Source organism: Artemia sp. Qi Xiang Cuo, chromosome 19 (assembly GCF_049724085.1).
Source record: "Artemia sp. Qi Xiang Cuo chromosome 19, ASM4972408v1, whole genome shotgun sequence".
In the NCBI taxonomy this organism is placed as follows: domain Eukaryota; kingdom Metazoa; phylum Arthropoda; class Branchiopoda; order Anostraca; family Artemiidae; genus Artemia; species Artemia sp. Qi Xiang Cuo.
Genome location: NC_142812.1, coordinates 12,429,604 through 12,440,567, shown reverse-complemented (window position 1 = coordinate 12,440,567; position 10,964 = coordinate 12,429,604). Strand labels below are relative to the sequence as shown.

The 10,964-nt window shown below is 34.9% G+C and overlaps 1 protein-coding gene across 1 annotated transcript in view; it reads right to left on the bottom strand.

Moving 5' to 3' along the window:
* Positions 1-282: 282 nt before the first annotated feature.
* uif (sushi, von Willebrand factor type A, EGF and pentraxin domain-containing protein uif) overlaps positions 283-10,964 on the bottom strand; it is a 192,887-nt gene continuing 182,205 nt past the window's right edge. The window contains exons 42-44 of the mRNA XM_089105261.1: positions 10,078-10,276; positions 9,556-9,773; positions 283-1,403 (exon numbers count right to left, since the gene is read on the bottom strand). Of these exons, the coding sequence (XP_088961387.1) occupies positions 1,258-1,403; positions 9,556-9,773; positions 10,078-10,276 (563 nt within the window). The 3' untranslated portion in view covers positions 283-1,257. The remainder of the gene's footprint in view (positions 1,404-9,555; positions 9,774-10,077; positions 10,277-10,964) is intronic.

Below are 10,964 nucleotides of genomic sequence, written 5' to 3'. Positions count from 1 at the left end.
TGAAATATATACTATCTTTTAGTACAATTTTAAATAAATATTGTATTACAATTTTGAATATAAATGAATTTTTACTAATGTAGCATTTGATTACCATCTCTTACCTTGTGTAATCAAAATCCACTATGCGTATAACCTGGACCAAGGGGATCCTAATACACGAAATGATGTTGAGTGTGCTTTTGTTGGACCTCTAAAATGGATCTTCTAAAAGGCTCAAAGAACTTCAATGTACGTGCCTGATTGTAGTTTTAAGCAAAGATACTAAAGAACACATTTTCAGCACACTTTAAATTAAATCAAATTGTATTTACATACACAAAAACAGAAACAACACTTTGTCACTAATTACAGTTAATTAGGGCACATAATTGTAATGACAATGAAAATAACCCCCTTACCTACCCAAATTATGATTTATAAATTAATTGTTTACGATATCTTGAGATTATAATAAATATTAATAAAATTAGGTTCTGTCTCGGCTCGATGTGCGATGCACAAATTTATGCATAATTCTTATTGCTACCAAAATCCTCAATCCGCTATGCACAATTCTAAGCACTATGTACAATCCTCAATGCTATCTTATTGTAATTTCATCTTTTTTCCTAATGACCATCTAACCAACAAATTATAACAGTAAAACACAAACTGATGTGTGATGACCATAAATACAAAATTATTATAAACAAACTTTAATGGTTATCATTAATTAATAAAATGATTATAGTCAAGCATGGGACAGGTACAGCTGCAGACGGAAGCTCTGGGGTTGTGGTTAGAATATACCTTTCTAGAGGCGCTCTCCTTTCAGGAGACCTGTTCGAAAAAATTAAAATTGATATTTTTTCCAATTTTTCCTTGAAATTAAGATTCAACGTAGAAAAACTCAATTTTAACGGTATGCGAATAAAAAAAATTGCAAAGTTTTTTTAATTTTCGTAAGAGAAATTGAAAAATTAAGGAGTAGTGGTAAATATTAAGTAAAATTAAGAAGTTAAAATTAAGGATGAAAAATAAAGGAGTAAGGAGTAGTGGTACTGACTCCTCATAATACTCTGTTAGTTAGGGGACTCTTTGTTTTCAGTTATCTTTTTCATTATTTGAAAAGGGGTAATAAATAGTGAACTTTTTGTGCATGAAAAAAGAGAAATTTTGCAAATTGTTGAAGAAGAATTTGAGGTGCAAATATAACAATATTGGTTCGTTGGTACGGAGTAGGAATAACAAAATAGTCTAACTATATTTAACTATTCACTGACCATCACTGTCACTTGTTTCATTTTCATTTTTTTCGGGTTTTTTGCCCTGATACGCGTGTCGCCTCAGCCTATCGTATAATTCATCCTTGTTTCCATATAAATCACCTTGAGACCTGGCCATGTTATTCTTCGTACCATCTGCAAATAAAAAAATAATGAAAATTACCCATTCAAATCACCTTGGAGCCTGACCATGTTATTCTTTGTACCATATTCAAGTAAAAAAAAAATTTAATTCAATCATACAAATTGCCTTGGGATCTGGCCATGTTATTCTTTATACCATCTGCAAATGAAAAAAATAATAAAAATCACCCACCCACACAAATCACCATGGAACCTGACCATGTTATTCTTTATAGCATCTTCAAGTAGAAAAAAAAACATAATTCACCCATACAAATCACCTTGGGACCTGGCCATGTTATTCTTCGTACCATCTGTAAATGGAAAACACAATGAAAATCACCCATACAAATCACGATGGAACCTGACCATGTTATTCTTTGTACCATCTTCAAGTAGAAAAAAAAATATAATTCACCCGTACACAGCACCTTGAGACCTGGCTATATTATTATTATTCTGATGGTACACAGCACCATCTGTAAATACAAACTACATAACAAAAAGAATTTTCAAGCTTTGACGAGTCGATCCTGAAAGCGTTCTCGTAAATGTGTTCTTTTTTTGGTCCTGGTCCTTTCTTGGAAAAATAAATGAAGCAATAAAATTTGAGTTGATTTTCAAGAGCTTGAAGTTGACTAAGATATGAAGAAAGTTTTTAGTTGAGTGTGAGTTAAGATTTTGCAGCATTTGAAGCTGGGCGAGGACTGAGAGTCTTGATAATTGTGAAAATTTAAAGAGAGTTTTGTGTTCAGTGACAGTTAAAAGTTTTGAAGAGTTTTTTAAAGTTTGAGTCGAGCAACATTTTAGAGATTTGAATTTTTTTTAAAATTTAAGAGTTTTGAGTGGAGTTAGTGCTGACAGTTTTGAAGAATTTTCCTTTAAATTTGAGCTGAGTGAGGTCTGAGAGATTTGAAGATTTTTTTTTCTAATTATAAACAGAGGGAGGATGTTCAGAGTTTGGAAATATATGGAAAATTTCATAGAGTTTTGGGTAGAATAAGAGTTAAGAGTTTTGGTGAGTTTTCATAGTTCTGACTCAAAAGAGTTGAGAAATTTGAAGACTTTTGAGCTAAGTGAGAGCTGATATATTTGATAATTTTAAGCTGAGTGAGGATTGAGAGCTTTAAGATTTTTGAAATGTTTCAAAGAGTTTTGACTTGGTAGTTTTGAGTTTATTAATAGCTAAAAGTTTGAACGTTTTTTAAGGGTTATAAGTTGAGTGAGAGTTGAATTTTTTATTTTAAGAGCAGAGAGATAGTTAAGAGTTATCACGAGAGTGAGAGTTAAGACTTTTGAGGCGTTTTTAGGGAGAATTAAGCTGAGCCACAATTTAAAGTTAAAAGCTTTTGATGAGTTTTGGCGATGAGAGAGTTGATAGTTTTGAAAATGAAATATATATATATATATATATATATATATATATATATATATATATATATATATATATATATATATATATATATATATATATATATATATATATATATATATATATATATATTATTCAAGATACATAACGTTCGAAAGTGCAAGTCCTGGAGATTTTGAAAATTATCGCTTCTGTATAAACAGTAATACTATATCATTTTCATTGGCCCGAAATAAAGGTCACAAGTGCGCCACGCCCCACATTAGACAAAACAACAAAAAACTGCGGTCACCTGTTACAAACTGATATTAGATCTGAACCTGGCTCCAGTATTCCCCAAAATGAGTTCGATTGTGACCACCCAGCATTTATCTATTAACAGATGTTATTTGGAAATACCACCCGTCGTTGCTGAGAAGAAATCTTGTTTTTCATCAATAGGAGTGCTCTTATTGAGAAAGATTGCCCTGTAGTAGTGTCTAGGGTTAATTTGAAGTTGAAATTTAGGAAGGGTAACTACCTTCTGGGAATTTATGATGTTGGTAGACCCGCCTCGGTTAACAGATGTCATTTGGAAATACCACCCGTCGTGGTTGAGAAGAAATATTGTTTATCATCAATAGAAGTGCTCTTATTGAGAAAGATTGCCCTGTAGGAGTGTCTAGGTTTAATTTTAAGTTTAAATTTGGTAAGGGTAACAACCTTCTCGGACTTTTTGATCTTGGTAGACCCGCCGCGGTTAACAGATGTCATTTTGAAATACCACCCGTCGTTGTTGAAAAGAAATCTTGTTTTTCATCAATAGGAGTGGTCTTATTGAGAAAGATTGCCCTGTAGTAGTGTCTAGTATGAATTTGAAGTTGAAATTTGGGAAATTTAACAACCTTCTGGTCATTTATGATGTTGGTAATGCCACCATGGTTAGAAGATTTCATTTAGAAATAAACCCCGTCGTGGTTGACAAGAAATCTTGTTAATAATAAATAGGAGTGCTCGTATTGAGAAAGATTGCCCTGTAGTAGTGTCTAGGGTTAATTTGAAGTTGAAATTTAGGAAGGGTAACTACCTTCTGGGAATTTATGATGTTGGTAGACCCGCCACGGTTAACAGATGTCATTTGGAAATACCACCCGTCGTTGTTGAGAAGAAATCTTGTTTTTAATAAATAGGAGTGCTCTTATTGAGAAAGATTGCCCTGTAGTAGTGTCTAGGGTTAATTTGAAGTTGAAATTTAGGAAGGGTAACTATCTTCTGGGAATTTATGATGTTGGTAGACCCGCCGCGGTTAACAGATGTCATTTGGAAATACCACCCGTCGTTGTTGAGAAGAAATCTTGTTTTTCATCAATAGGAGTGCTCTTATTGAGAAAGTTTGCCCTGTAGTAGTGTCTAGGGTTAATTTGAAGTTGAAATTTAGAAAGGGTAACTATCTTCTGGGAATTTATGATGTTGGTAGACCCGCCGCGGTTAACAGATGTCATTTGGAAATACCCCCGTCGTTGTTGAGAAGAAATCTTGTTTTTCATCAATAGGAGTGCTCTTATTGAGAAAGGTTGCCCTTTAGTAGTGTCTAGGGTTAATTTGAAGTTGAAATTTAGGAAGGGTAACTACCTTCTGGGAATTTATGATGTTGGTAGACCCGCCGCGGTTAACAGATGTCATTTGGAAATACCACCCGTCGTTGTTGAGAAGAAATCTTGTTTTTAATCAATAGGAGTGCTCTTATTGAGAAAGATTGCCCTGTAGTAGTGTCTAGGGTTAATTTGAAGTTGAAATTTAGTAAGGGTAACTACCTTCTGGGAATTTATGATGTTGGTAGACCCGCCGCGGTTAACAGATGTCATTTGGAAATACCACCCGTCGTTGTTGAGAAGAAATATTGTTTTTCATCAATAGGAGTTCTCTTATTGAGAAAGATTTCCCTGTAGTAGTGTCTAGGGTTAATTTGAAGTTGAAATTTAGGAAGGGTAACTACCTTCTGGGAATTTATGATGGTGGTAGTGACGCCACGGTTAGCCGATGTCATTTAGACATACGACCCGTCGTGGGTGAAAATAAATATTGTTTATAATCAATGGGAGTTCTCTTATTGAGAAAGATTTCTCCGTAGGAGTGTCTAGGATTAATTTTAAGTTTAAATTTAGGAATGGTAACAACCTTCTGGGAATTTATGATATTGGTAAAGCCGCCGTGGTTAGCAGATATCATTTGGAAATACCACCCGTCGTGGTTGAGAAGAAATATTGTTTATAATGAATAGGAGTGCTCTTATTGAGAAAGATTTCCCTGTAGTAGTGTCTAGGGTTAATTTGAAGTTGAAATTTAGGAAGGGTAACTACCTTCTGGGAATTTATGATGTTGGTAGACCCGCCACGGTTAACAGATGTCATTTGGAAATACCACCCGTCGTGGTTGACAAGAAATCTTGTTTATCATCAATAGAAGTGCTCTTATTGAGAAAGATTGCCCTGTAGTAGTGTCTAGGGTTAATTTGAAGTTGAAATTTAGGAAGGGTAACTACCTTCTGGGAATTTATGATCTTGGTAGACCCGCCGCGGTTAACAGATGTCATTTGGAAATACCACCCGTCGTTGTTGAGAAGAAATCTTGTTTTTCATCAATAGGAGTGCTCTTATTGAGAAAGGTTGCCCTGTAGTAGTGTCTAGGGTTAATTTGAAGTTGAAATTTAGGAAGGGTAACTACCTTCAGGGAATTTATGATGTTGGTAGACCCGCCACGGTTAACAGATGTCATTTGGAAATACAACCCGTCGTTGTTGAGAAGAAATCTTGTTTTTAATCAATAGGAGTGCTCTTATTGAGAAAGATTGACCTTTAGTAGTGTCTAGGGTTAATTTGAAGTTGAAATTTAGGAAGGGTAACTACCTTCAGGGAATTTATGATGTTGGTAGACCCGCCACGGTTAACAGATGTCATTTGGAAATACCACCCGTCGTTGTTGAGAAGAAATCTTCTTTTTCATCAATAGGAGTGCTCTTATTGAGAAAGATTGCCCTGTAGTAGTGTCTAGGGTTAATTTGAAGTTGAAATTTAGGATGTGTAACTACCGTCAGTTAATTTATGAGGGTTGGAATGCCACCTCTGTTAAACGATATCCGATAGACATAACTCCCGTCGTGGGTGAGAATATATCATGTTAATAATCAAAATAACTTCTGATATTTATAAAGTTTTCTAGTTCGTATGGTGGAGTATTAATTTGTAGTTGAAATTTTGGAAGGGTAACTATCTTCTGGTAATTTATGATGTTTGTAGACCCGCCGCGGTTAACAGATGTCATTTGGAAATACCACCCGTCGTTGTTGAGAAGAAATCTTGTTTTTCATCAATAGGAGTGCTCTTATTGAGAAAGATTGCCCTGTAGTAGTGTCTAGGGTTAATTTGAAGTTGAAATTTAGGAAGGGTAACTATCTTCTGGGCATTTATGATGTTGGTAGACCCGCCGCGGTTAACAGATGTCATTTGGAAATACCCCCCGTCGTGGTTGAGAAGAAATCTTGTTTTTAATAAAAATGAGTGCTCTTATTGAGAAAGATTGCCCTGTAGTAGTGTCTAGGGTTAATTTGAAGTTGAAATTTAGTAAAGGTAACTACCTTCTGGGAATTTATGATGTTGGTAGACCCGCCGCGGTTAAAAGTTTTCATTTGGATATAACCCAAGTGGGGTTTGACAAGATATCTTGTTTATCATCCATGGAAGTGCAGTTATTTATAAAGATTTCCCTGGAGCAGTGTCTCTGATTAATGTTAAGTTGTAAGTTATGAAGGTTAAAAACATTATGGGGCGTTTTGAGGGTGGTAATGCAACAACGGTTCACAGATGTCATTTGGAAATACCACCCGTCGTTGTTGAAAAGAAATCTTGTTTATCATCAATTGGAGTGCTCTTATTGAGAAAGATTGCCCTGTAGCAGTGTCTAGGATTAATTTGAAGATAAAATTTAGGAAGTTTAACAACCTTCTGGTGATTTATGATAGTTGTAATGAAACCGCGGTTAGAAGATGTCATATGGAAATAACACCCGTCGTTGTTGATAAGAAATCTTGTTTTTCATCAATAGTAGTGCTCTTATTGAGAAAGATTGCTCTGTAGCAGTGTCTAGGGTTAATTTGAAGTTGAAATTTAGGAAGTTTAACTATCTTCTGGTAATTTATGATATTTGGAATCACACCGCGGTTAGACGATGTCATATGGAAATAACACCCGTCGTGGTTGAGAAGAAATATTCTTTATAATCAATAGGAGTGCTGTTATTGAGAAAGATTGCCCTGTAGTAGTGTCTAGGGTTAATTTGAAGTTTAAATTTAGGAAGGGTAACTACCTTCTGGGTATTTATTATGTTGGTAAACCCGCCGCGGTTAACAGATGTCATTTGGAAATAACACCCGTCGTGGTTGAGAAGAAATATTGTTTATCATCAATAGAAGTGCTCTTATTGAGAAAGATTTCCCTGTAGTAGCGTCTAGGGTTAATTTGAAGTTGAAATTTAGGAAGGGTAACTACCTTCTGGGAATTTATAATGTTGGTAGACCCGCCGCGGTTAACAGATGTCATTTAGAAATACCACCCGTCGTTGTTGAAAAGAAATCTTGTTTTTCATCAATAGGAGTGCTCTTATGGAGAAAGATTGCCCTGTAGTAGTGTCTAGGGTTAATTTGAAGTTGAAATTTAGGAAGGGTAACTACCTTCTCGGAATTTATGATGTTGGTAAACCCGCCGCGGTTAACAGATGTCATTTGGAAATACCACCCGTCGTTGTTGAGAAGAAATTTTTTTTTTAATCAATAGGAGTTCTCTTATGGAGAAAGATTGCCCTGTAGTAGTGTCTAGGGTTAATTTGAAGTTGAAATTTAGGAAGGGTAACTACCTTCTGGGAATTTATGATGTTGGTCTACCCACCGCGGTTAACAGATGTCATTTGGAAATAAGACCCGTCGTGGTTGAGAAGAAATATTTTTTATCATCTATAGGAGTTCTGTTATTGAGAAAGATTTCCCTGTAGCAGTGTGTAGGGTTAATTTGAAGTTTAAATTTAGGAAGTGTAACTACCTTCTGGTACTTTATGATGTTGGTAATCCCGCCGCGGTTAGAAGATGTCATTTGGAAATACCACCCGTCGTGGTTGAGAAGAAATATTGTTTATCATCAATAGGAGTGCTCTTATTGAGAAAGATTTCTCTGTAGGAGTGTCTAGGATTAATTTGAAGTTGAAATTTAGGATGTTTAACTACCTTCTGGTAATTTATGATGTTTGTAGTCCCGCCGCGGGTAGACGATGTCATTTATAAATAACACCCCTCGTGGTTGAGAAGAAATATTCTTTATAATCAAAATTAGTGCTCTTATTGATAAAGATTTCTCTGTAGTAGTGTCTAGGGTTAATTTGAAGTTTAAAGTTATGAAGGGTAACAACCTTCTGGGAATTTATGATGTTGGTAAACCCGCCGTGGTTAACCGATGTCATTTGGAAATACGACACGTCGTGGTTGAAAAGAAATATTGTTTATCATCAATAGGAGTGCTGTTATTGAGAAAGATTTCTCTGTAGTTGTGTCTATGATTAATTTGAAGTTGAAATTTATGAAGTTTAACAACCATCTGGGAAGTTTTGATGTTTGTAATCAAGCCGTGGTTAGAAGATGTCATTAAGAAATACCACCCGTCGTGGTTGAAAAGAAATCATGTTTTTAATAAAATGTATTGCTCTTATTGATAAAGATTGCCCTGTAGTAGTGTCTAGGGTTAATTTGAAGTTGAAATTTAGGAAGGGTAACTACCTTCTGGGAATTTATGATGTTGGTAGACCCGCCGCGGTTAACAGATGTCATTTGGAAATACCACCCGTCGTTGTTGAGAAGAAATCTTGTTTTTCATCAATAGGAGTGCTCTTATTGATAAAGATCACCATCTAGTAGTGTCTAGGGTTAGTTTAAAGCTGATATTTCGGAAAGGTAACTCCCTTCTGGGAATCTATGACGCTGGTAGACTCCAGGATGAGAATTTTAGATAATATTTCCAATAACAGTTGGATGCTAAACTCCAGAGTTTAAAATTTGACAATGTGGAAGATGGATTGAATAATTTTAGGAAAATAATTCGTGAAGTCACTGATGGTGTCTTAGGGAAGAAATTTAGAAACACAGCTATGAATATTAGTGAAAATGCTTTATATTTAATAGAGACGAGGGGGGGCTTGTAGAAAAATTATCTGAGTGATCTTGTTACATATAAGATCATATGAAAATAAGAGGAATTCAAAAAAATCTGGGAAGGTTTTAAAGTACGAATTCAGGAGGTGTGAAGTTGAGGCCATAGATAAAATTGCTGAAGATCTTATAGATGCAGCCAGACGGTAAAAATGGTAAAATATTGTACTGGTCTGCTAAGAAAATGAGAGAGAATTGTAAATCTGGAATATTTTTCCAGTTAAAGATAGGAACAATGTCAAAATTAATGAGAAGGAAAGAGTTAAAGAAAGATTGACAGAAAATTTTGAGAAACTAATTAAGTGACAAAACAAAATAAAGCTTCAACAGATAAATAAATCCGAAGAATAGATAAATCAGTCTCTCTGACTTATCTGTTTTTTTTTCAGATAAATCAGTTCTTTCTTTGATTATTTTCCTCTCTTTCTTAACATTGTTTCTGACCTGATCTACAGGCTTTTAAGCCTTTAAGGGTTGTTCTTTATAGTTAGACTGAGTGAGAGTTGTTATTTTACTGACACAAAATTTATGGATAACAATAATAAAAAAAGCATGGCAACACTTACCTTTAACATAAGTTTCATTGTAAAAATTAGGCATTTCCCAGCCATCTTCTTCTTCATCATAATAATGTGCGTACGTGGAGTGATGTGATGGTGCTATGCTTTCTGCATATGGTGCACCAGTACCATAGAAAAAGTTAGGGTTAATTGCACCTCCAGCTGGATCAATTATTGAGGGTGCTAAGCCAGCTTTCATTTCTGGTTGTTTTCGACGATTCGTCCTAAAATTTAATTTATCGATGATATTAAAGAATAAAAAGATAGGAATTGTTTAGAAATTGCATCTTGGCACAACCACGGCTCAGCCAAGTGTGTTTTCATTTATTTAAAAAACTAATGGTTTTTTTTTACATAAGCTCTCTTCTCATTTAAAAACTAATCACAGCAAATCTCTTTTTTATAATTAATTTTAATTAATTTTATCAATTATTAAATTATTAATTGATTAAACTAATTATTTATAATTCAAATAACACACATAAATTAATCTTTAGGTAGGCAAACATAATAGAAACTAATACTAACCTCACACATATCATCCAGATGAGAAGTATCATCAAGATAAGAAGAATGACAGATCCAGCTATTCCTCCAGCGATATATGCAAACTCGGATTTCTCCTCACATCGCTTTCCTTGATAGCTCCCTGGACATTGACACTGGGGCTCAAAAGCCTTATTTTTCTTACAAACACCATCGTTCAAGCAATAGCCATTACATAAATCTGGAAAAGAGGTATAGGTTGCTAGAAATAAGCAGAATATCAGAAAGAAGCGCTAAGGGATTTGCACCAGGGTTGCCCCCTATAGCACGAAAGTGCTAATTTGACACTATTTCATTATGTTTAGTGCTGTATAAAGTGCTCAGGGTTGCCACCTGTAGCACGAAAAGGCTATTTTGGCACTATTTCATTATGTTTAGTGCTGTAAAAATGGGTGACAGACTATCCATCAACATGTGAAATGAATCTTTTCTATACAATTCTAAAAAAGGTATGCCATCTCTGCCTCTCACAGAGATTGTCTGATTTGGCTTTTACCCTAATTAGCCATAGCTCTCGAGTTTTTCGTCACTTCCACCAAGTTGATTTTAATTCAATAATGCTTGCCTAACTGTTTACATATTCCAAAATAAATATTTCTCAGTGTTATGAGCATTATTCTAGAATGATTGAATGATTTTATTTTTATTCAGCGACTAAACCCGTACAGAGTATTTCACACGTACAGAGGATTTGCACCAGCGTTGCCACCAGTAGCACAAAAGTGCTATTTTGGCAATATTTCATTATGTTTAGCGCTGCAGAAGGTGCTCAGGGTTGCCACCTGTAACACATAAGTGCTATTTCGGCACTATTTCATTATATTTAGTGCTGTAAAAAGTGCTCAGAGTTGCCACATGTAGCACAAAAG